The 24368-nt window shown below is 46.5% G+C and overlaps 1 protein-coding gene across 3 annotated transcripts in view; it reads left to right on the top strand.

Annotated features, from left to right (window-relative positions):
* The window catches only part of LOC149342005 (adenylate cyclase type 1-like), a 203058-nt gene extending 189201 nt beyond the window's left edge, over positions 1 to 13857 (top strand). For all 3 annotated transcript variants that reach the window (XM_089544305.1, XM_089544303.1, XM_089544302.1), the window contains 3 exons: positions 3197 to 3314; positions 4040 to 4164; positions 4619 to 13857. In XM_089544305.1, coding sequence (XP_089400431.1) covers positions 3197 to 3314; positions 4040 to 4164; positions 4619 to 6322 — 1947 coding nt within the window. In that variant the 3' untranslated portion in view covers positions 6323 to 13857. The remainder of the gene's footprint in view (positions 1 to 3196; positions 3315 to 4039; positions 4165 to 4618) is intronic.
* The last annotated feature ends 10511 nt before the right edge of the window (positions 13858 to 24368 follow it).

The following is a 24368-nucleotide window of genomic DNA, read 5'->3' as shown; positions in this document are numbered from 1 at the left end:
TCCATACTCCCACTCTATCATGGTTGAAGTCTCAGTTGATGTCCGCAGCGACATCACGTGCTACCACAAGGTATATCTGCACGAGCCCGGGCCAGGCTTGATGCCCGCCTGCGATTTCACCAGTCTACTAACCGTTACTCAGACAGCCGCCGGGCTTTCCCGCGTTTCGGAGCTTACTGGCCTCGGAGTTTGCTGCTACTTACTCCATCTCTTTTCGTGCTTTAAGGCCAAGGGCGGCTTCCCCAAAACCCAAGCTTGGATCGCCCAGCCACATGCCCCCGCGAGGCACCGAGCTCTTCGTGATCGGAAACCAACGCGTCCGCGGCTGGGTGGTACGCCCTCGTACCGAGAGGGAACCGTGACTTTCAATTTTGCGAATTTTGGAACGACCTCGTCTGCCCGGGCGATCTCGTCGATCGGCAAAACAGCTAAGTCGGGACCGCGTCTACCGAGGCGCCAGCACCAACGGCAAAACGACAAAGTCCCGACCGCGTCTACCGCGTCGACCACGCCAAAAGCAAACAGCCGTTCTAGTCACCAGTTCTGCTTTTAAGCCGGATTCCACGTGCCCAGTCCGTCTCCCTTCTCGGACCTGCCCTCCCACTCAGGCATAGGGCATCGTGGGCGCGACACGCTCACAATGTCGCGGAAAGTCTGCTGCACCTTTCCTGGGGATTCGCAACCCCAAGAGTGGATTCCGGCGGATCCACCGAACAAAGCCTAGTAGCCGAAACTACACCGGCCCGTATCCGGTGGCAGGGGGGGCCACGGGCAGGCCGCACAGTCGGATTTCCCCCCCTGACAAGTGGACAGAAGAAATGTGACGCGGCTGCAGCACATGGCATTCCAGCGAGTACTCTCTCCACAATATTGAAAGGGAAAGATGACATCCTCCGCGCCACTTCGTCGGGGAATCTCTCGCGCGAAAAAACGCTGAAGACTACTCCTCAAAGCAAAATGGAAGAGGCCCTCTTCGCCTGGTTTATGGATTTGCGGGCGAAGAATATTCCCGTGAGTGGAGACCTGCTCCAACAAAAAGCTCGCTCTTTCGCATGCTTGCTGGGTGACAACGAGTTCAAGGCAAGTCCCGACTGGCTGTCATGCTTCAAAGAACGACACGACATCGTCGGGAAAGTGCTCAGCGGTGAAGCGAGCAACGTAAGCATGGCTGTAGTCGGCGACTGGCAGTCTGAAAACGTGCCCGACATTCTGGGAAAATATGCCCCCAGCAACGTCTACAACGCCGACGAGAGCGGTCTATTCTACCAAATGCTGCCTAAAAAAACACTCGCCCTGAAGGGGCAGGCGTGCCACGGCGGCAAACATAGCAAACAAAGGCTGACTCTTTTGCTGTGCGTCAACATGGACGGCACCGACAAACGAGACCCGCTTGTCATCGGAAAGAGTGCGAGGCCGCGCTGTTCTAGAGGCACCAAAAAGCTTCCTGTGAAGTACGTTGCCAATTCGAAGGCTTGGATGTCGCGTGCCATTTTCACTACATGGCTGAAGGAATTTGACAGCGACATGTGTTGCCAGAAAAGGAAAGTGTGCCTGTTGCTGGATAACTGCACGGCCCACTACGTTGCAGAGGTCGAGCTGACCAGCGTGGAGCTCCGCTACTTCCCCCCAAACGCAACGTCCGTGGTTCAGCCCTTGGATCAAGGGATAATTAATAGCGTGAAGTGCGCATACAAGCTTCGAGTCGTCGACAGAGTTCTCCTTAACCTGGAGCTGAAGCGCGAAACGAAAATAGATATTTTTATGGCGGTTGAGATGGTGGCGGCGGCTTGGAGAGCATTGAGGCCGTCGATAATTGTCAACTGCTTCAGGACTGCCGGTTTCGGTACACTAGGCCCTGAAACTGCTGAAGCTGGTCCGGACTACGCGAGCGCCGTGCACGAGGATGAAGATGCCTGGGAACACCTTCGCTCAGTGGATGAAGTGCCCACAGGCATAAGTTTCTCAGACTACGTGAACGCCGACGCAAACGCAGTCACAACGGAAGTTTTGACTGATGCCGATATGTTGCGGCTTATAGGAAGCGTGGAGGGAGTGACGGCTGAAGACGCTGCCGACGACCCTGCAGGTGCTGAAGCTCCCGTGCCGACACCAGGTCAGGTGATGGATGCTCTCGATCTGCTGCGACATTTTGCCGGCGCACACGAGGGGACGGAAGACGCACTGGACGCACTTCAGACCTACGAGAAATCGGTGCGGCCGTTGCTCACAAAGCGCACGCAGGCAAAGATCACCGACTTCTTTGGCGGAAAATAAATTTGTAGTCCCCTCGGGCCTTTCTTGTTGAGTAAGAATTTTTGTTGCTTCTTTTCATACGCGCTAGCGGCGCCGGTCGTTTCCGCGGTCCGCAGTTTCATTTTGGGAGCATTTACGCTTCACAAATATGATGCTGCGGTAGCTTTCTGGATGCCGCCATACCATATAATCGAATGTACCGAATTATGTGCCCAAGAAATGCCTCATTCAATTTAACGAAGTTCTCGATTTAACGAAATAATTCACGGCTCCCCTCAACTTCGTTAAATCGAGTTTTAACTGTAGCTCTCTTTGGTTTTAATTCAGTGATTAGGCTGATAATTGTAGTTTTGAAACTGCTGCCAAGATGCAAGCATAATGCATGCAAAATCGTACCTCATCGTAATCTAAGCTGCAATTAGCACCAGCGTTATATTTTTACCTCTCTGCATTTTACATTTTTTCCCTTGTATCTCTTCATTCTAAACATTCGTGTTTCATGGTCCGCAAAATAAAACTTCAAAGCGAAGAGACCGAAGCAGCAAGCGGCATTTGCGGACACAGGTCGATGATCTCCAGTTTTTTATCAGTTCTGTGCCTTATGGAGACTAATACAAAGTGTTTAGCTAAAGCTAGGCGCTCAGCTTCAACGAAAAAGCGTGACTCGATCACGGAAAAGGAAACTTGCAAATGCGCCCAGTCTGATCACAGACGGAGTCCTCTTTACGGCTGCCATCTTAGCTCTACTGCGGTGCCACCTATAGTTCATGAAAATCGCTGGTATAAGCTATATGGAAGTCAAATCTGCCTTTCATGATGTACTATGGTGGCTGTTGCCAAGTTGCAGAGCAAAATATCTTAAGTTCAGGAGCATTTCGGAACTTCATGTCAAGATGTACATAGCATTTGCATACTAACTAAGACTCATCTTCTTTGTGTGCAGGACGATCATGAATCAGCTGCCAGCTACATGGGCATCATGGCAGAGCTTGTGTTCACGATGAAGGACTGCCTTGCTGACATCAATGAGAACTCGTACAACAATTTTATGCTTCGTGTCGGTTAGTTGGGCACCCCTTTTCCTTACCTGACTGTGCCGGCCTGCATTTTATTTTAAATATATTGCATAGCCACAGTGTCACTGAACAGGCAAGTGGTATATTAACGTGATAGCATTAAGAAAAGCCAGCGTCAGTGGCATTGGGACGTAAAAATCCTGATTAGTCGATAGGGTCATTACATCACAGCCACATGACCTCGTGCGGGAATTTCAAACAACCCACAACGCTCTTGTGAGACGTGACATCACGCGTGGGATGAAAGTGAGTAAAATATGACATGTAATGCCAATTAAAGGTCGCCGCATGTCTCAAATCATTGACTTTTAAAAAGTAATTTATTTGGCTTAAAGAAAAATTTTAAGAATTTTAGGCGGGATTCAAGCCCACGACCCTTCGGTTGCAAGCCAGACATACTGCCAACTAGGCCATGCGTTTTTTTTTTTCTTTATTGCACTAGCTTTATTGCACGGCTCAGGAACAAGCGGGAGTTTATATGTATGTTGTGTGCACCCTTGTATAGGCTTTTTTTTTTTTTTTTACTGGCACTCTGTGTCTGACGGTGATATTTTTCAGTTGCATACACGTGCTTCTTCTCTGGTCCTGTTCTGCCAGTTCTCATACAATCATCGGTGCCAGCAGACTATCTAATTATGTATCCACGTTGAAATCACAGTGCACAAAAAAAAATATTGGTTTCCTAATGTTATGGTTGCACTTCACTTTAGGGCTCAACATTGGTCCTGTGGTGGCAGGAGTGATCGGAGCCCGCAAGCCTCAGTATGACATCTGGGGCAACACAGTTAATGTGGCGAGCCGCATGGATTCCACGGGATTGCCTAATCACACGCAGGTAAGTTTCAGTGGTGTGGAACACTAACTGTTCAGCAGGAGAGATGGCAGTGGTGTGAGGTGTTGTAGAAATGCTGACAGCTGCGTATGGGTTCAGAAAAAAAAAAAAAAAAGTCTTCACTAAGGTAGTTAGCCACACAGCTAAAGCGTGCACTGAACACTTGAGCATGAACCAGGATGAAAGGTTTTAACAGACTTCCCAGTTTTTTTTATTGTGTTGAAATTTTCGTTGGACTTATGACTGCCAAGTTACACACTGAGTGCTTACACAGCCCAGCAGTTCTTGCTTTGCATGCATGAAGTGTGACAGTCATCACTGGCTTACTCCTTCCAGTAATAGTATTAATAGTAGTAAGTCTGGAAGCTCATAATAATATTGTGCGTGCACCGGCAAGAACAACGGTTTTGTTTATTCATTTTGCACTCAGCCATTATGGTCAAACTTACTGTTTCAGGTGACCGAGGAAGTCTACCAGCTGCTTCGAGATGGTCCCTATGTGTTCCAGTGTCGGGGAAAAGTCAAAGTGAAGGGTAAAGGGGAGATGACAACCTATTTTTTAGTCGACCGCAAGAGCAACCGCTCGGCATCCAGTCCAAGGGAAGAGGGCGTGTCTGGTGGCCAGCCTGGTTCAGTGTCGCGTCAGGAGGATAACAGCCCGTCTGGAGCTCTCTCTCCACCTTTCAGCTCGGACTCCTTGCAACTAAGGAGAGAGAGCGGGCACACGCCAAACAGCTGGACAGGACAGCAACCAAAAGCAGCATCACTGATGCCACCCCATGATGATGTTCTGCCTTACACACAGCCCAAGCCAATCATTGTGTCCAACACACCTCCGCATGGGTCACGATCAAGGGTGAAGACCGGAGTCTCTTCCAAGCCAGAGTCTCTCACACGTGGCGACCCCTGGGAAAGCCTGAAACAGATCAGGGTGCCCCCACCATCATTGCCTGGTGACCAATCAGATGCTGCGCTAAATGACGACTGTAGCCTTGACCCTAGGTCAGACAGTGCAAGCAGCCAGCTTGATAGGCAATCCAGTAGTGGTAGCCTTGTCTTGGAGAGTAGCTGCCTGAACGACCGACCATCATCGCATGAAAGCTTATCAGGCCCCGGTTTTCCCTTGTTATTGCTAAAAAACTCTAACTGCCCTCAAGCCAATTGTATGTACCCATATTCTCAGTCTATGGGTGACTATGACGTGAGCCCCGGTATCATAGGTTCAGGTCTGCCTCAAGTTGGGTACTCTCCTAGCCACAATGTTGGACAGCCACATGACGGCAAGTTGGCTTTAAGTCGCATGTTGCCAGAAGCAGCAGTTCCCAACACAAGGCAGGATGCAGAGCACGCGGCGTATCTCACAAACTCTTCTGGATCTCGAAAACGAACTCACGAAGAAGCAGTGAGCAGCTCAGTGGCACCACCTCTTGTCGACTCTCCGGAACAGGTGCCTCGCAAACAGGCCTGCAACTCAAGTCCAGCACTGCAAAGACTTGTTCGAGATCAAGCCAAGGCTAGGGCACCACTTCTATTGATGCGTCATGAAGCTGTTGAGGTTCCGTTAGCGGTCTATCACGAGAATGGTAATTGCAGTGCATTAGCCCAGCCGGGGTATACTGTTAGTGACCTTCTTAATGGAAACCCTCCGCGTGTGCTCATGAGGCTTGGCGAGGAGTCTGCGGGTGTCGCATTGCGACTGGCCGATGCAGGCGAAGCCTTTGGCTCCGTTGGGCCTCTTGTAGGTGGACCACTGTTGCACCTTGACTCGCGAAGCAGCTGGAGCAATGATGGCTCGAGTGAAGCTGATGAAGAAGGTGCCCCTCTGATGGACAATCTCGGTGGTGGCTACACAACGGACGATGCCTCGCTTGCTAATGACCAGGGGCTGACAGATGCGGAGGGGGCCCTGAGTGACCTCAACTCGTTGCTTAACGACGCAGGCCACGAAGGAGACGACACGAGCATCTCTTCTCGAGCCAGCAGCCGCTTGCTCAGCATAGACTCGCTTAGTGTGACATATGACTCAGAATATGACAACTATGGAGTTGGCTTCAATGGTGCCATGGGCCGTACTGAAGACCTAAGGTCACTCACAGACTGTATAACACGGAACTTTGGCCACTGTGTGAGTGACAATGAAGACAGTGACGTGCTCGCTTGATTCTTTCCTCTCCTCCTCCCCTTTTATTTTCCTTTGCACCAGAAGGCATTGTCAGCACTGGCAGCCACACCTGTTTTTAACGCTTTTAAAGGGACTTGTGAGTTGAAATGCTGAGCATGAGTGCACATCTTTTGCAATTGTTTAGCTGTGCCATGGCGTGCTTGTGTGTGTGTGTATGTGTGCACAGTAGTGTCTTGCTTATCCAGACTTCGGTTCACCCTATTTGTTGGCGTGCATCTGTAACGCATGGGCACATAAAATTTGGAAATAAGCTCGAAACTTGGCTGTGAAGCTTTCCTTGTTGTGTGGACATCATCTGTAGTGATATGAAAGGACCCTAAAGTTCGACTGAGAATACCTAAAATGATTCATGCCAACAAAGCACCCAAAGCCATAATTTAGTTTTCTCAGCTAAAAACCAGAAAAGAAAAAAAAAACAGCTTTGTTACACATGAAGGACTTGTTCTGAAGGATAACTAGGAGCAGCCAGAGAACCAGTTGTCTCGGGAAACTGTCTCTGAACTCATTGGTCACTGCATCGAAGCCCCCCATAAATGGCAGCTTGTGATTCATATACTCTTGTTTTCTGAAGCATTTCTTTTCACTCTCTATTCTAAGAGTATATCTTGAGTATTTGAAATCATTTTTTTCTGGCTGTAATGATTGGTTGCTTTAGTACTTGGTCTCTCTAGCCTGGGAGCCAGAGTGTCTGGATAATCAAGACATGGCTGTAGCTTGTAGATATACCTGTATATATAGATAGTATGCGTGTTCGCTTATACTTTATCTTGCATAACGCTGCTGTCACAAATGGTAATTGTGTAGAAAAAGGTGTGAATGCTTTTGAGAGGAATGGTTGTGTTTGTATTTTTCTCCATGTTTGTTGTGACATAGGTTTTGTCGTTAATCATTCTTGATGATCACTATTAAAGCAGGCGTAGTACAGGCCGACTACAGCTCAAAATGTACAGCACGCTGCTAGCAAACATCACCAATTAGTATCGTGCAGTCGACTTCAAGGGCACAGAGCCGGCCGACTTGTATTTCCATCAGAGAACCGAGGCATCTTTTTCTCCTACATTTTCATCATCAGGTACTTGAAAGTTCGTTTGATTAAGATTGATAGCAAAAGGCTTTTCCCCCACTAAATGTTAGCACATTTGAGGCTGTGCACATTATTTGTGGCTCTTGCAGCTGATGTTCTTGTTGCTTCAAACGATTCCAGTTTGGTAGCTGTTAGAAACACAGGCAAAAAAGCACATGCGATTGTTCAACTTGCTAGACCCAACCATTCCAGCTTTTGGTAGATGACACCTTGATGCATTACTTAAAATGTGACACGATGCAATTAAGCTGTCCTTCTTTTTCGCACAAATTTCGCTTTGTGCAATCCACTGTCTAGTGCTGGATTGACATTGCAGGGGTGCGACACAAAGTTTAAGTCAGTGCACATATCTGGTTAGGCTTCTGTGCGTGCATAGTTTCCTCACTACCTGTGCGTGCATCGTTTCCTCACTATGTTAATAGCAAAAATTGCTCCTAATGTACCTAGATTTAATTTTCACAAATTATATACAACCAGTAACTCAAAAGGAATGCACCTCACAGCATGGGTGTCATGGCACAAACACAGGTTTACTCGAACTATAGCATGATGCTTATGAGACACTCCAACACTCATTTTTCAGTGCAGATCTCATGAATTGGCCTGCTGCTACTGGCTCATTTTAGATGTTAGTGCATAACAAATGTATCAAATGTTGGTGATCGAACATTATCACTTTCTGTGGTTTCTTGGGTGCCACTTATTATTTATGATGACGTTTTCAATTAAAGCCAAAAATGGTCATAAAAGTAGCAGTGAAATTAATTCCTCATTCTGCACTAAAATAAACTGAGGTCCTGTGCCTTGGTTAGTGGGCAAATTTTTAACCAATAAAGCAGAAAAAGGCTACTCAAACTTTGTGTCAGCACCTCTTTAAACCAGTGGGACAGTGCCCTGCAGTTAATGCGCACTGCAGCAATTTCAATTAATTTAGTCACAACGGTAGCTTGGAAAATTTTCAAGATGTGTACCGAGACATGTAGTTTCCAAGTGCACAGTGTCAGGACATGAAATTAGTTGCATCTGCAATACAGAGAATTAAAAACTTCGTTCAGAAGACATGTGAAAAAAATTTGTTTAAAATACTAAAGATTGCGGAGCAAAAAATCGAAGAAGGAGAGCAGCTATTTTATCCAGTTCTATTTAAAAATTGCAACTGACTTCACTCTAGGCCAAAACCTATGTCTAAAGAGCACCATTCACTGACTCTGAAAGCATTCACACCCGCGTTTTTATCAAACACATTTTTTTTTAACAGCCTGATGTTCACTGCGGTGAACATGTGTTTCACAAATCATGCTTTATTATGTGCTGGTAGCGTATGTCGCTGGCAGTTTCCTTCAGAAGTTTGACCAGAAAGACTGATTGTCAGGGATAGCCTCCATACTTTTGTTATGTGTGACTGCCACTTTATCAAGCTTCATTTGACATTAACATTATTGTGCGTTAAATTCAAGAAAGTTGCTCTGCACTGTAGCCTAAATTCTTTGCCTCGTCTAAACTTCATGATGACATCATGCTCATGAATATGCTGCATGAACAGACAGGTACTGTTGCATGTGTTACCTTAATATCGCTTTGCTGTTGCACAAAGGTACTAAGCATTCTATCCAGCATACATCGCCCACTAGGTGGATACAAAACTGATGGTACAGTGCGTGTCTCTCTTTAAGGCAGCATTCGGTGAAGCAAGATTGCATGTGCATTTAGTAAGCAATAAGCAGTAGACGTAGCATGTATTGCTGGAAAATGTCTCATGAACGCCTTTTTGTAAACTATCTGTCACCTCAAGGAACCTCCTCTAAGCAAATGGAGTAATAATTTGTTATCTGTCTAGTACTTGGACAGCACCTACACATTCGGTGTTCACAGTGTTTCGTGTTGGCAGTCTATTTTTACACTGTTGAGAGTTTATCTAGGTGCATATCTGATGTAGCATAGTTTCGCACTGTATTGATTCAGAAATGCTCACTGCAGTTTTTTGGGTGTTACAGCTTAGTGCTGCATTCAATGCTGAAATGCTGGTGTAGAAATCAGAACTGTGTGCTAACAAAACAATCACCATCTATGTTTCAGGGAAGACACAGCGCCTGTTTGCGTGATGAAAACTTTGGAGCCTGTTTTAATGATGGTGTCAGAAATTAACCACCAAGGTCAATGGAGAGGGACCACAAATGTGTGACTGACTATGAGGCTGTTCTAATATTTAATGCAACCAGCATAGACCAGTAATACCCGCACAAACATTACCGCTGCTGGAAGCTTGTGGCTTTTTGGCATTGTTCTTGTTAAATATGGGGATGAATTATATGTACATCCTAATAGTTGCAAAGTAGTGCCATGTGCTAATTCAAGATTTAAAGTGCTTCAAATCGGGCAAAGTATAATATTGATACATGCAATTGTAGACAGAGAAGTAGCGCATATATATTGAAGACATGGCCCGTCTTTTCAAGCGCGCTCACCCCAACAAGACAGAGGAGAAGAAGCTTTGCCATTTTATGCGTGGGGTTAAACAGGAACTGTTGGCAGGCCTCGCGTGCAGCCCACCCCGCACTGTTGTGGAATTTCTTACCGAAGCAACCAACTTCTGCCTCTACTAATGCATGCGCCACTTCTTAGTCTACAATTGCAAGTATTAATTATATACACAATACCACACTCATAGCAGTGCAATGTTTGTCAAGCTCATTACAAAAGAAAAAGAAACCATTGTTCACTGCATGTCTCGTAACAGGCAAAGGCATCATAATAGTTTCAGTGGCATGGCCTGGCTGGCTGCTTGACATCAGCGAGCGTAAAAAGTGCAATTTCAGGAATTTAATTTGTCATTTATTTTGCGGAGAATCAAGAGCAATTAAAGGGTGAAAATGCACTTCACAGCCTGCCAGATGCTCTGCTCATTAAAGCGGATTATTTAAAAATACACCACACAGCCAGCATGCTGTGCAAGGGCATTCAGCTTTTCCACTTTCCTGCCACTGTTCCCCACTTATTCACAAAATGGCAGGAAGCACTTATCGTAGCTCTCTTCTCTTTCTGGGCATCATGCTAATCGAAATGTACAGCTCACGCTTGAACTCTTCGCAATGGGGATGACAATCTCTCTCCTTTGTTTCGCCTGCATCCTGGAAGTTGTAACTGTTGGCAGTGCAGTTGCATCTTTATTATATTTCATACCCAGATGTTAGGTTAGAGACGATTTTAGTTTCAATCAGTCGATAGAGCCACTTTGAGCAGCTGAGATGAAAGTGTTTCATTGTACCACTTGGCATGGGATGTTGGAAGCCAATCTGGAGACAGAAAAACTGGCTCATACGCCTGTGTGATCAGCATAAATATATTATGTTCGAACAGTTTAGGGGAGCATCTAGGAAATATTCCTCTTGGCAACCTAGCACTTCTAGATGGCTGCACCCACCAAATGAAATTAAAACGGTGTGTAGCTTTGGTTCTTTGGATGGACAGGCAAATGGTAGTGTAAGATGGTCAGCTGCCCAGATGTACTTGAGAAGTAGCTGCACACTGTACATTAAAAAGCATGTTTTCTTGACTTTGAATGCTGCGATACAACATTTATTGTTGAGTGCACATTGTGAAGCGTGGCACTGTTTCATTTCGCATAGAATATTTCAAACTGCCCGGAAAAGGGAATGAACAATGTGTCAAGCAAAGTACAAAACAAAACTGCAACACTGCCTGAAGCCCTGGACTGGTAACGCAACACCTGTAGATGGTTTTGTCAGCTCACATATACGTTGTTGAACAAAAGCTGTGCTGCCCTACACAGTGAAAGCTTGTTGATAGGAATATGAGGACACTGTTCATGAAATGGAACAATCTTCATTCGGTTTGTTACCGTATTGTCATTATCAAATATATATTTAAACAATGAGACAAGGCATTCTGTTTCTTCTATAGCAGCGTCTTCAAACTTTCTGATGAACAGAAACCTAATAAGCTCTTTCATAGTGCCAATTTTACTATCAATCGATTACAGTTGAATCCCAGGTTCGAGCGTACTACTACAGCCTAACTCATCTTTGGGAAGGTAGTAGCTGTTTGGTGTTGCCGTAAAGTCATTAATGTTATTCCCTAACGTCTTCATCCTTGACATGTGCCTGCTTGTTTTAGGCTGTCTAAGCAGTAGAAGCAATACTGAACTCTGTTTCTTTACTCTGTCCTTGCACTTTACTGACCAGGGTTTGTCCATCTACGAAATGTTGAGAGTAAAGCTCTGGGACTGCTCCCAGTATCAGCTGAACATATTAATAGTATGCATCAGTACTAGCCTCTTTCATGTTGCAGAACTTGGGCCTAGTGTATTGAAGCCAGCGACTTTGCATCACAGGGTTGTATAATCTTCAAATACAGCACCAAGCTTCAAACACAGAAGTTATGCACTCAGCAGAAGCAAAACCAAAATTGCTTCTCACTAATGGTCGAGTTCTATATACAGGGTCAGTTAACGTTGTTTAACATATAGTTTGAAGTGGGTAATTATACACTCACCAGTAATTTATTGGCAAGGGAGCCAAAGTACACCTTGCAGGTTAGTGCTACTCAGCATCGTTGTAGTCAGCAGAGATCTGCTCCATGTATCCTAGGCATCTGGGACACTTTCATTTAAACACTGCAGTCATATGCACTGCATGCAGTGTGATGGAATGCAGTTTACTGAACTTTTGCTCTCCACCATAATTGGCCCATTTTACTCAAGTTCGCAGGTGCCGTAATAGAAAACAACTTTAAACTTTGAGATCATGTATAACCATCAAACTATGCTGCACTTATCTGCAGAAGTTAAGCGCCTGCTAGATGTTTTTTGTCCTGTTGTGCATCTGGTGTTTCAGCACTGCTTCATAAAAAGAAAATGCTGCACTACCACTTTTATCAGTTCTCACTGCCCGACCACGCACTTTTTTTGTTCTGGAGGCTTGCCCAGCCTCTGTGCATAGCACATTCGAACAAATTGGCATTTTATGAAAGAAAAAAAAAGAAAGGGCTTTCTGTATTCTGTTCTGCGTGACAACTTGCTAAATACTGTAGCATTAGCAGGCTGATTGAAGGAAAAGAAGAAACCGATGATGTTCTTGGTGCAGTAGATAAGGCACACAAAGATGTCCGCTTTCATGTGCCATAACAAGTGCTGTGCTTCAAAAATAGTTATCCTGCAGTGTAACAATAGTTGTCGCATTTACTTACAGTTGGAAATACGTCCATGCAATTTTAAAGACGTTTCTAGCTACGAGTGGCTCTGATGAAAAGCACACAACCACTTGGTGCCATTGCCACAATCTCTAAACCGAAAGGTTTGTAGCAGAATCTATATGATAATTTCAAAAGTAAGGCATTCTATGGTGCCAATTTATCACTCATTTACCTAAGAATTCAGAAGAGTCGCCTAACTTATGAACGGTAAAGGTTTCAGTATCTTAATCGTGGGAAGTTCATGTTTTACTCGTGTAGCTTTTATTGAAATAGTGTTGTGGCTATCTTGCAATGCACTGGACCATGAAAATTCTGTTGAAGCATGCCTGTACTTTAAAAAGCTTCAGTGTTTTCACTAGCTTAGCTGTTGACGCTTTGCTATTGTTATAAGTTTCCTTTTTAGTTTTTATTGAGACTAAGACTACCTAGAATGTGCCTTGGATGAATAACAAGCTCACGTTGTGCTGCACAAACACTGTTCAGTCGGTGGTTGTGCTAATAAAAGGAGCATATGTTGTGCGTTGCTGTTGGCTGTTTCCAGTATTTTTCCTGCTAATGCCACTCCACTCTTGGATCTATTTTTCCTTGACAGAACAGGGCTGCGGCATTTCCTCGATGCCGCACATTTACTCACAGTTGTACTCTTGCAAGCATTTGTGCATAGCTGCTTGCATAGGAAATACTTGTATATAGCAAACACACCTTTCAGTGCACTTGCATTGTAGAGTGTGATGACAGATGCCACTTTTTGCACACCTTTTATGCACTTCAGTAGCTAGCAGATTAGCAGAGGGCAACTTACTTACCACCTTTTCACAAGGAGTGATAGCAGGCTATCCTGAGCAATGCCAAAAACGCACACACTCTGCAACATTTGTGTGTCAGATATGCGAAAAGAGGGTATTTGCCTCTCGGCATTTCATTCTACTAGTCTTCTGCTATATAGTGACAAGTGTTGGAGTTGTGCACTGAAATTCATTTGTAGAACATGCACAGTGTCGGGCTTCAGCGCTGTTCAAACAGTTGTCTCTAGAAAGTTGAATGGAACCTCCAGCACTGATACTATCTGTGAAATGCTCTGCAACGTTTCATGTGTGACATAAGAAGACGCCTGCATGCTCATGGCAAGCCCGGGAGACTGTAGTGTGTAAAGTGACCAAGCATTTTGAGATTGTATGAGAACCCTGTGCTCATAATAAACCATTTTTGCATTAATGTTCATTGTGAACCATATCTGCGTCAAAAAGTTGCCTACACCCATTTCATGGAAGATGACCAAGTCCCAAGAGAGAGAAGTCACTGTCTGGACGTATAGGACTGTATGGAGCATGCACAGCTCAAAGAAGAAATGAAAACCATCTGCTTTATTACCCACATGCTACTGACATTCAGAAAACATGTAATAAATAAGAAAACAAAATGTATCTCTTTTTCCAGGCGTACTATACAGCCAGCTGCAATTTCTTTGTTTCAGAAAAATATGGAACAATGTATTCACATTGCCACTGGTGTCCCTTCTATGTTAACTAGTTAATGCAGTAAATAATATATCTCACAACAGTGAGCTGGACACCAGGTCTTTCGTCATAGCCATATAGACAGGATTTATCACCTGCAACAATAATTTTATTCTGCATGTCCTGTGGTTGTGGTCCACAACGCCTTGAGTGCCAAACTGACAAATACTATTAATTCAGTGTTTTGATTTTCAAATGCTGTAACGCTTTGTAGAAGAACTTGCATGTAGTAAATTAAATAATTATGCAGTGGCTTAGCTCTGGTTAAGCCTGGATAAACAAGCGGAAAGCTTCAGTTATGCTTGGTTTGACGGCCGTCCACACACTGCCTGTACGGAGACGGAAATCGGCGCGGTTAAAACTGCCCGCGGGAATGCGGAGAGGAGGGTTGCCGGCTGCGACAGGGGCAACACGCGGCTGCAACGAAAGGTCAAACGGTGGGCGAGGAGGCGAAGCACGCAGTTGTAGCGACAGCGAGGAGGCGACGCGAAGCTCGGCTCTGAACTGCGTAGTGAAGCTCTTTGCTTCAAGATTTTGCTGCTACATATTGGTAAACGCTTTCTTGAGGCCAGCAAAACTATATAGGAGGAAAGATTATTTTTTCAAATAAATCACAAACTGCACCTGAAAGTGATATGTATGCCCAATCTGATGAAGGCAAGACAAACTTCAAAAAAATTTCATGCACTTCTTTACTGCATGCATGCTGCATGAATGCAGCTTGCATTCGATCTACTTGTACACAATAAATTTTTTGCTCGACAAAGCAGTGCGTCAAAATATGTCGCAGAACATTGTACGCCACCTATTAAGGCGGAAGCCTTTAATGCCTCATCGTTGTAAGCAGGAGTTGTCGACAGAAATGTCACGCTTTTCAAATGGTCGTGACGTCACAGTGCGCGAGTTTCAAACGGGGCCAATTGTACTTAGGCTAGTAACCATGCAACCAATTAAAAGGGCTCGTATAGTGATGCTAAAACTAAGTGGGACTGAGTTTAGTTCATTCCTTAATTAACCAATTAGCTAATTAAGCCTTCTAGTCAGACCAGATAAATAAATAAAATCGAGAAGGAGTTTCGTCGAGTTTGGGAACCGAACCAGAGTCTCCGGAGTGCGAGACGAGCACGGTAACCACTCCGCCTGCCAGCTCGATGGTTTGGAATGAACAAAGGCGCGTCTAGTGAATATGGTGTCTTCGTTCACTCCCATCTTCCTCCCTTCCCTTAAGGCGAGGTTCAGGTGTCCACCGAGATATGCGAGACAGATATATTTCCTTTCCTCAAAAACTAATTTACCGAGCAAGACGCAGAGCCGAACGGGCGATGGCGTTCTGTGGTCTCCCTGGCAGCGTTGCAAGACGCTATCGCGTTCCACACTCAGAGGCGAAGCTTAACATCGTAATGATGACGATAACAACTTTTATTTCCACCGATGTAGGAGGCCCCCTACTCCCCGTCCCTGGCACGCAGGCCTAGGGGACGGGGGGACGGGACCTCCGCGACTAAAGACTGGCGAAGATACATTGGCTCTTCGCGGCTTCAGCTGCCAGGCGGACAGCTCGTTTCTGGTCGGCGGGGACCTCGCTTCGCAGAAGGGCCTCCCAGGCTGCTCTACTCTTAATATTGTCCGCTGCACCCGGGGATCCAGGGCATTGCCAAATTATATGATTATAGTGAACTAGAATACTATCCCCCTCGCTCCGCAGGTCTTACATTTGTCATCTTTTTTATCGTCTAACGTAGTTTGAAATAACCAGACGGGATTAACGAAATCTCCGGCCTGTAATCGTCGCCAGGCGATGGCCTCTGTATTGGTTAAGTTTGGATCTGGTGGTGGCATTAGACGCCTGCCTAACCTGTAGTGCACGGCGATTTCCGCGTACGTTTGCAAACGTTCGTCCATCCCCTGGGGGTCGGGTGGCTCTACAGTTACCCGGAAGTAGAGATCTCGGGCTAACACGTGGGCCGCCTCGTTACCGGGGACGGATGTGTATGCTGGGATCCAAATTAAGGTGATCTTGCGATCAATTTTGGCTGCGGACAGAATTCGAGCCGTTTCTGGCGAGACCCTGCCCTTTCCGATGTTTCAGATTGCTGTTTCGCTGTCACTAAGAATCAAACTAGCCTTGGTTCCGGCGCAAGCAAGCGCTATTGCGACCTCCTCGGCCGTATCTATGTTTCTACTCCTAATGGAGGCGGCGGCGTCTGGTGCACCTCGGCCGTCGACCACTGAGGCGACCGCCGCCCACGACCTGCCACTCGCTGCGTCCACGTAGGCAACCTCATATGCCCTTAAATTCCCGGCCCTTTTAACTAACGCCTCCGCCCTCTTCTACCGTCTTTCCCTGCGATGTTCTGGGTGCATGTTGTGGGGGAGGGGGGGAAATTTGATATTCTCGCGACATTGTGGCGGTAGGGCGACCTTGTCGCAGATGCCCCTATCTACTTTTCGGCCGACCCACTCTAAGATGGTCCGGCCCATATTCGTTGTACTCAATCCAAGTATTATGCACCCCCATTTCCAACAGGCGTTCTGTAGAGGTGGAGATATATAGGTAGGCCCAGCGCCCTCTTGACGCAACGCCGAATAATTGCGTCGACCTTCTCTCTCTCGTTTACCCTTATATCGAAGAATGGCGTGGCATAGCATATTCGGCTAATAATATAAGCCTGCGTCAGTTTCAAGAGGCTACTTTCTTTAAGGCCCCTGCCCTTCAGCGCGACCCTCCTGAAGATCCCTGTTACTTGCGCAGCGTAGTTGCTGAGCTTCTTGATAGTTCCTTCATTATAACCGTCCTCTTGGATGAAAAGTCCGAGGATCCTGATGTGATTAACTTTCGGTACAGCTTTGCCCTCTACCTTAATTTCAAAATTCCAGTCGCGCTTGCACCGGAGCGCTTTCGGATTGTAAACAAAAAGTTCAGAGCGGCAGACACGCGGCCGAAAGGGGCCTTGTGTGTTCGCCGCAGAAATCGGAATTTAACATCGTAACCACACATCACTGACACTATAGCAGCAACACCGCCTCTCCGAGCTTTAGGTCAACAAAGCGACCCCTTGAATTTTTTTCAGCAAAGGCTTTCACTCTTGTGGCAGGTCATAACCCAGATTTCGTGCTCACATTTCAAGTTCAGAACACAAACATGCTGTATACCAAACATTGAGATCTCTTCATACATATATAGTGCCTAGAATATACTACAATACATATATTGGGAGAGCTGCCATGTCATGCTTGCATTATTTAAATTAAAAACAAATAAGCCTTGCATACTTGGCATCCCTTTCAAAACAGTGGTTTGGATTAGCGCAGCTATTTTTTTATAGTTTTCAGTAGTTCAGCTTGGCTGGCCCACAAAAGTGGCCCTTAATTACCAGGAGCCAGAAAGTAAATACCATATTCCCGTGGAATGCTAGAAAAACTTTCCTCTCGAAGCTTTAGCAGACAGTTCTTCAATGTCTTGTTCCTTTCAGTCACAGGGCCACGATTTTTTTTTTTTTTTTGATGAGTCTCAAGCCAACCAATTTTTGAACTCAGAGTAACCTTCCGACAGCCCTGCTTGATGGTTAACTTCCCGTCCTTTCAACATTCCCAACAAGTGACCATGCACAAATTAAGATGGCTGGTTGCCGAAGGCAGATGATGATGCTCCACTTCAAATTCACTTATGTCTTGGTAGGCTTCGACACCGCCGAATGGTTCTTGTTGTCGTGCATAGAGTGCTTCGTTTGGTGCGGAACTGTCGTCGTCATCGTACTGTACATTGAATCCTAGTGTCTTGATTAGCTAGGCAACGTGAAGCATCCGCTTCGATATTAGCATCACCGAGCTCGAGCACCTCGACGTCTATGCATTTAATAGCCATTATCAGAGACATGGGCATCATCATGAATGATGGTACGACTTTGCCGTGCCGCTCTTCAGCCGCGGCACGCGCAGCGACCGTGTATGAGGTCGGGCCCGAACCGAGCCGTCAGCAGGGCGGCATGAGGGCCGCGATCCTGCTCACGGTACTGACGGTAGCTGCGTCAGCACCGCGCAGGATCGTCATGGACGGCTGGGCGGCTTCGGCAGCGTTCCGCGGCGAGCCCAGCGGTGTGGCGCAGCCGTGGCACGAAGACGATGCCAGCGGCGCGGCCAAGCGACGGCGCCACGACTCGCCAGCCTTCGACCAGATCATCGTTGAGACCCTGGAGCAGCCGGCCAAGCACCGACCGTCGCTGTTCCTAATCCTATTCCTCTTAATCACGAGCCTGTTCACGGGAGCCGTTCTCTTGCTGCTGTGCGTCCTTTGCCTCCTGAAGGCGTTTAACGGACAGATCGTATACCGGTCTCTGGAGCAAAAGGATGACAACTTCTGCGTGGTTGAGAGCCGCTCAAGGCCTGTGACTGACGTCAGTTTCAAACAGCGACCCGTCCAGACGTTCGCGGAGGCGACCTTGGCAGCTAAAGTTGTCAAAGTCGACCGCGACGTGGCGCACAGCTCTCCAGCCCAGAAGTACCGGCAAACACGGCACGCGCAAGAAAGCAACCGAAACCTGCCCGCCTACAAAGGGTCGGCCAAACCTCAGCTTATCAGGAAGCGGGACAGAGGCGAGAACGCCAAAGAACACGACTGCTGGAAGGCACTCTCCAACCTGTGGCCGGACCTTCGCATCAGTAGTAAGGGGCGCGACCGTAAGTCCAACACTATTCCCAGCAGCTTCAGCCTGCCGGCTAGGTCCTCAACCTCTTCGTGCTCGAGCGGGGAAGGCGCTGATGCCGGGAAAGTGTCAAAATTGCGACCGCTGCTATTCTGTCTAAGTCCGGACAAAAAAGCCAAGGATAGCAACAACTACCAGAAGACGCTCTCCAACCTGTGGCCGGACCTTCGCATCAGTAGTAAGGGGCGCGACCGTAAGTCCAACACTATTCCCAGCAGCTTCAGCCTGCCGGCTAGGTCCTCAACCTCTTCGTGCTCGAGCGTGGAAGGCGCTGATGCTGGGAAAGCGTCAAAATTGCTACCGCTGCTGTTCTGTCACAGCCCGGACAAAAAAGCCAAGGATCGCAACGACTACAAGAAGACGCTTTCCAACCTGAGGCGGGACCTTCACATCAGTAGCACGGGGCGCAACCGTAAGACCTCTGCTCCTAGCAGCTTCAACCCGCCGGCTAGTTCGTCAGCCTCTTCATGCTCGAGCAGGGAAGGCGCTGATGCTGGGAAAGCGTCAAAATTGCGACCGATGCTGTTCTCCCAGAGCCCGGACAAAAAGGCCAAGGATCGCAATGACTACCAGAAGACGCTCTCTAACCTGAGGCGGGACCTTCACATCAGTAGCACGGGGCGCAACCGTAAGTCCTCTGCTCCTAGCAGCTTCAACCCGCCGGCTAGTTCGTCAGCCTCTTCATGCTCGAGCAGGGAAGGCGCTGATGCTGGCAAAGCGTCAAAATTGCGACCGCTGCTGTTTTGTCAAAGCCCGGACAAAAAGGCCAAGGATCACAATGACTACCAGAAGACGCTCTCCAACCTGAGGCGGGACCTTCACATCAGTAGCACGGGGCGCAACCGTAAGACCTCTGCTCCTAGCAGCTTCAACCCGCCGGCTAGTTCGTCAGCCTCTTCATGCTCGAGCAGGGAAGGCGCTGATGCTGGCAAAGCGTCAAAATTGCGACCGCTGCTGTTTTGTCAAAGCCCGGACAAAAAGGCCAAGGATCACAACGACTACCAGAAGACGCTCTCCAACCTGAGGCGGGACCTTCACATCAGTAGCACGGGGCGCAACCGTAAGACCTCTGCTCCTAGCAGCTTCAACCCTCCGGCTAGTTCGTCAGCCTCTTCGTGCTCGAGCAGGGAAAGCGCTGATGCCAGCAATGCGTCAAAAGTGCGACCACTGCTGTTCTGTCAAAGCCCAGACAAAAAGTCCAAGAACCGCAAAAGCAATAGCTCTGTCCCAAATGCGAAACCGTTCTGGCTGAGGGATAGCAGCACCGTCCGGCGTTCAAATTCCCAAGACAACCCAGTTAGCGGCGTGGACGAAAAATTCTTCGGCCAAGCTGACGCCTCGGAGGTGCACCACGCTATCAATGATAAGGCAAGGCGGCTGCGTGGCAGAAGCGAGTCTCCACGGCGTGCCTTTACGACGCCCCAAATTGGTAGCCGCGCTGCCAGCATCAATGAGGGCAGCGGTCGGCAGCAGGATGCCACGACGACGGACCCAGTCACCCTGGAGCAAGTCACGGCACTATTGGATGTCATCCTCAAGAAGTCATCTAGGAAGTCCATAGATCACTTTTAGGTGGCCTGCCTGAAATGCTTTTACTGTGTGCCTCCCAGTGAATTCCACGTGGGAACAAAAATCTAAGCCCAGCTTATGAATGCAGCTAGCAAATATATAATTTAAGTCAGTGTCTGTTGTCTCTTGTAAAAGGGGAACTAAGTACAAAACCAGTGGTTTCTTGAGACAGCTGCAGTTCAGCGTCTCAACCTACTGCTGCTGATGGCCCATGCAGGCTGATGGCTCAGGTATTTAAAAAGCTAGCCCCATGCAACACTACCATGGTCTTCCATTGAAGTTGAAGCTTCATCTGTCCGACAAAAAAAAAGATTGACCAGGATGCCTCAGTCACTGTGTGTTGCGAAAGTTCTCAGGACATCTTCATTTCAATATTTTTTTGCAAGAAAAGAGCAGTTTTTAACAGAATTACCACCATCTTAGAACATTAGTATACTTTTGGAAATATGCACAAAATAGACTGTGTTATGCAAGTGTGGATCTGCCTCCTTAGACTTGATAAAAAACTGAAAAATGTGCTCCAGGCATCCACATTATTGGCTGTTTTTCATATTGGGTATAACAATATTTCAACAAAGCAGAGCACTTCTAGCTAATTGTTCAAATGAGCAACAAAGATACTAAAATAAAAATGCTGAGAAAACTCAGGCTGAAAGGAACCCCGAAATGATTGTGATGGTCATGTTCCAGTGCAACAGATCTATAGAGGTGGTCTTTGTGAGTATTCGAGTCACATTTAAAAGCTCTGCGTGAACCCCATAATAAATTTTAAAAATGGCTGCTCGGAGTTGCTCGCAACCAATTCAGGCAACACTTCACCACATGCTCTTAGCCGCACCTACCCCGATGATGTCAGTGGACAATCTGGTCGAGCATTCTCATTGGGCTTGCTAGTTGATGTAGGCAGGCGTACCAGTTGATGGCTGCACTTGAGTGGATGCCATTGAGTAATTTGCTCCTTAATTACAAATTTACTCCATTTTGGGGGATTCCCCTAAACATTTGAACGCGTCGTGTATGAGCTCAGAGGTGTGAAAAGAAGCATAATTTTTACTCACTGATATCTTAAATGTTAATGAAGCTGGCTTAAAACTTGTGGTGTGGTGACGAGCGATGGAATTTCAATCGCTCGTCTGCTTTTCCTAACCCCAGTAAATATCATATAATGGTCCCTCTAACCTCTACAAGCTGAAGTGGGCTAAAGAAGCTGCATGGAGGGCTGCGGGTTAATTTCAATTCAGGGATTTAATGAGCACTGAAGTTGCACAGCACGAGTGTGCTTACATTTCGCCTAGTATGAAATGCAATGCCACGGTTAGGATTTCATCTCAACATTCGGCTTCTCAGTTAATGCTATAGCCACTGAGCCACCAAAGCAGTTAATACTCACGTGCACATAATGCTAGCAGCACAACTTTTCATACTTGGTCATCCATCCCGTTTGGAACCATTATATTACATGCCTGATCAATATAAAACCATGCCGAAATAGTTGCCATAGATTTGCCGGACTGTTAGCGTGGAACGACAAGGACAACAGAAACTAAGACGACAAGAGCAGTCCAATAAAACCTTTGCTGCCTTCTGTCTCTACCTCTTATCCATTGTCTTCCCTCACTTCCATTATCCATTGTCTTCCCTCACTTTACCCCCAACTTCACCGAGAAGATAACCGTTCTTGACACTAGGCAGATTTTAGAATGTAAAGTCTCTATTACAAATGTAAATAAACTAGCTAGCTTAACACTGTTCAAGCATTGCAAAATAAATATTAAGGCGGAAGCCTTTAATGCCTCATCGTTGTAAGCAGGAGCTGTCGACAAGAAATGTCACGCTTTTCAGTTAGTCAAAACGGTCGTAACGTCACAGTGCGCGAATTTCAAACAGGGCCAATTGTACTTTGGCTACTAACCATGCAACCAATTGAAGGGATCGTATAGTGATGCTCGAAGTAAGTTTGAGTTTAGTTAATTGCTTACTTAACCAATTAGTCCAATTAACCTTTCTAGTCAGGCCAGATAAATAAATAAAACCGAGTAAGAAATTGGCCGAGCTTGGGAATCGAACCCCGGTCTCCGGAGTGCGAGTCGAGCACGCTACGTCTAGTGTGCTAGCAGGTGCGTCTAGTGAATACGGTGTCTTCGTTCACTCCCATCTTCCTCCCTTCCCGTTACAGCGAGGTTCAGGTGTGCACCGAGATATGCGAGACAGATACATTTCCTTTCCTCAAAAAACAATTTACTGACGAGCAAGGCGTATTTGTCCGCGTTTCAGATTGGTCCAAATTGTCGTGATGTCACCACGCGCGAATTTTGACGGGTGTCCACCGAAATATGTGAGACAGTTACTGCGCAACTTTCTTTCGTCAAATACAATTTTCGACTAGTGCTACTGATATATGCGAGACAGTTAATGAGTAATTTCCTTTCCTCAAATACAATCTTCATTTTCTTCATTACGGCCCCTCTTTCTTCTTTCACTCCACTTCCTCCCTTCCTGTACAGTGCGGCTCAGGTGTCCACCGAGGAATTACTGCGCCATTTACTTTCCTTAAAAAGCGTTGCGTTCAAAGGGCAAGGCATCGCGCCGAACGGGTGGTGGCGTTCAATGGACTCCGTGGCAGCGCTACAACACGCCGTCGCGTTCCACTCCTAAAGGCGAAGCTTAAGCGTCATTAATTGGCAGTTAATTAATGCACCAACAAAATGTGAAGTGAACAATCGTGTAGCAGAATGCAGCACTCAGGCTTTCGCCTTTCAGCACTTTAGCCGCTAAAGTTGCTCGTAATTTTTCTGTTAACCCTTTAATGAGAAAATTATGAAGGAATCAAAAGCCATTATCTCTACATTATGCTTGCCAATGCACCCGCATTAAAAAGACAATATAAAAACTTTTAGCGTCACTAAAAGTTCAGAAATTAGCATGGTGCAGATTCGAAACGATGGCCTTTTGGACCAATTTGCGTAGCTATTCAGAGTTGTGTGAAGGACCAACCCGAAGGCCTCAAACCAACTCGAAGGCCCAGGGACAGCAGACAATTTTTCATCCCACAAATTATATTCTTTCTGCAAAAGTTGGCACAAAACGAGAGACGAGTTCAACACTTCCTTTTTCTTCACACAGCTTTTTCGGCAACTCCAAACATTTTGAACGTAAAGCACTGCCTACTGAGAGCATGTTGACATCAAACTTCACATGCAAGCACCATAAATTAACGAGTACACAGCGTGCAGTGGTATGTGCACTGGTTGTTCAAGGCTTAACTAAAACTTTGCAAAATAAAATATATGAAGAGAACATTTACTTAACTGTCCAATTTTAAACCATCTCAGTCACTCCTTTCTTCAGCAACATGTTTGCGAACACAAACTGCCCTTTTGGATTGCTACCTTCTGAAAACCATTATAGATAGATATGCTGGAAAACACGCACTTGTTAAAAAATTGGTTGGAAAAGACATTGTTTTCACCACTAATAACCAACAGTTCAGGGTATATTCAGTTTACCACAATACAGAACAAAGCCACTTGATATACCAAACTGCCCCGAGAGGCCCACAGCAAAAAAAGTCACTAATCCAAATCAATGTGCAGAGAAAAATTAGGTTAATTCCCAGTTGGTGGTACGGTGACTGATGTAGCATATGGCTTAGTCACATGCCTGCATCTGTTGGCACCTACAACAGACCTAAGCAACCTCATGAAATACTACTTGGCCTGCTGATGCTACTTGTTTTTCGAGCAGCATGAAAAGGAAAAAAAGAGTGATGCTTGTGCCACACAGAGACATGACTTCCACTGTCAGCTCTCAGGTTATTCAACAGAGCCTGTTGCGCCATTAGGTGGTGTGAGCAGGGCACAGTTTTTTTCCTTCCTTTCTATGGCCCAGACTAACCAATAAATGTGTGGCGGGCAGTGGTACCTGGACACTAAGTGAAGATG

The sequence above is a fragment of the Amblyomma mixtum genome, chromosome 5 (assembly GCF_055824585.1).
Source record: "Amblyomma mixtum isolate Tamu chromosome 5, ASM5582458v1, whole genome shotgun sequence".
Classification (NCBI taxonomy): Eukaryota; Metazoa; Arthropoda; class Arachnida; order Ixodida; family Ixodidae; genus Amblyomma; species Amblyomma mixtum.
Note: the sequence above shows the minus strand (reverse complement) of the source record. Positions and strands in the feature narration are given on the sequence as shown.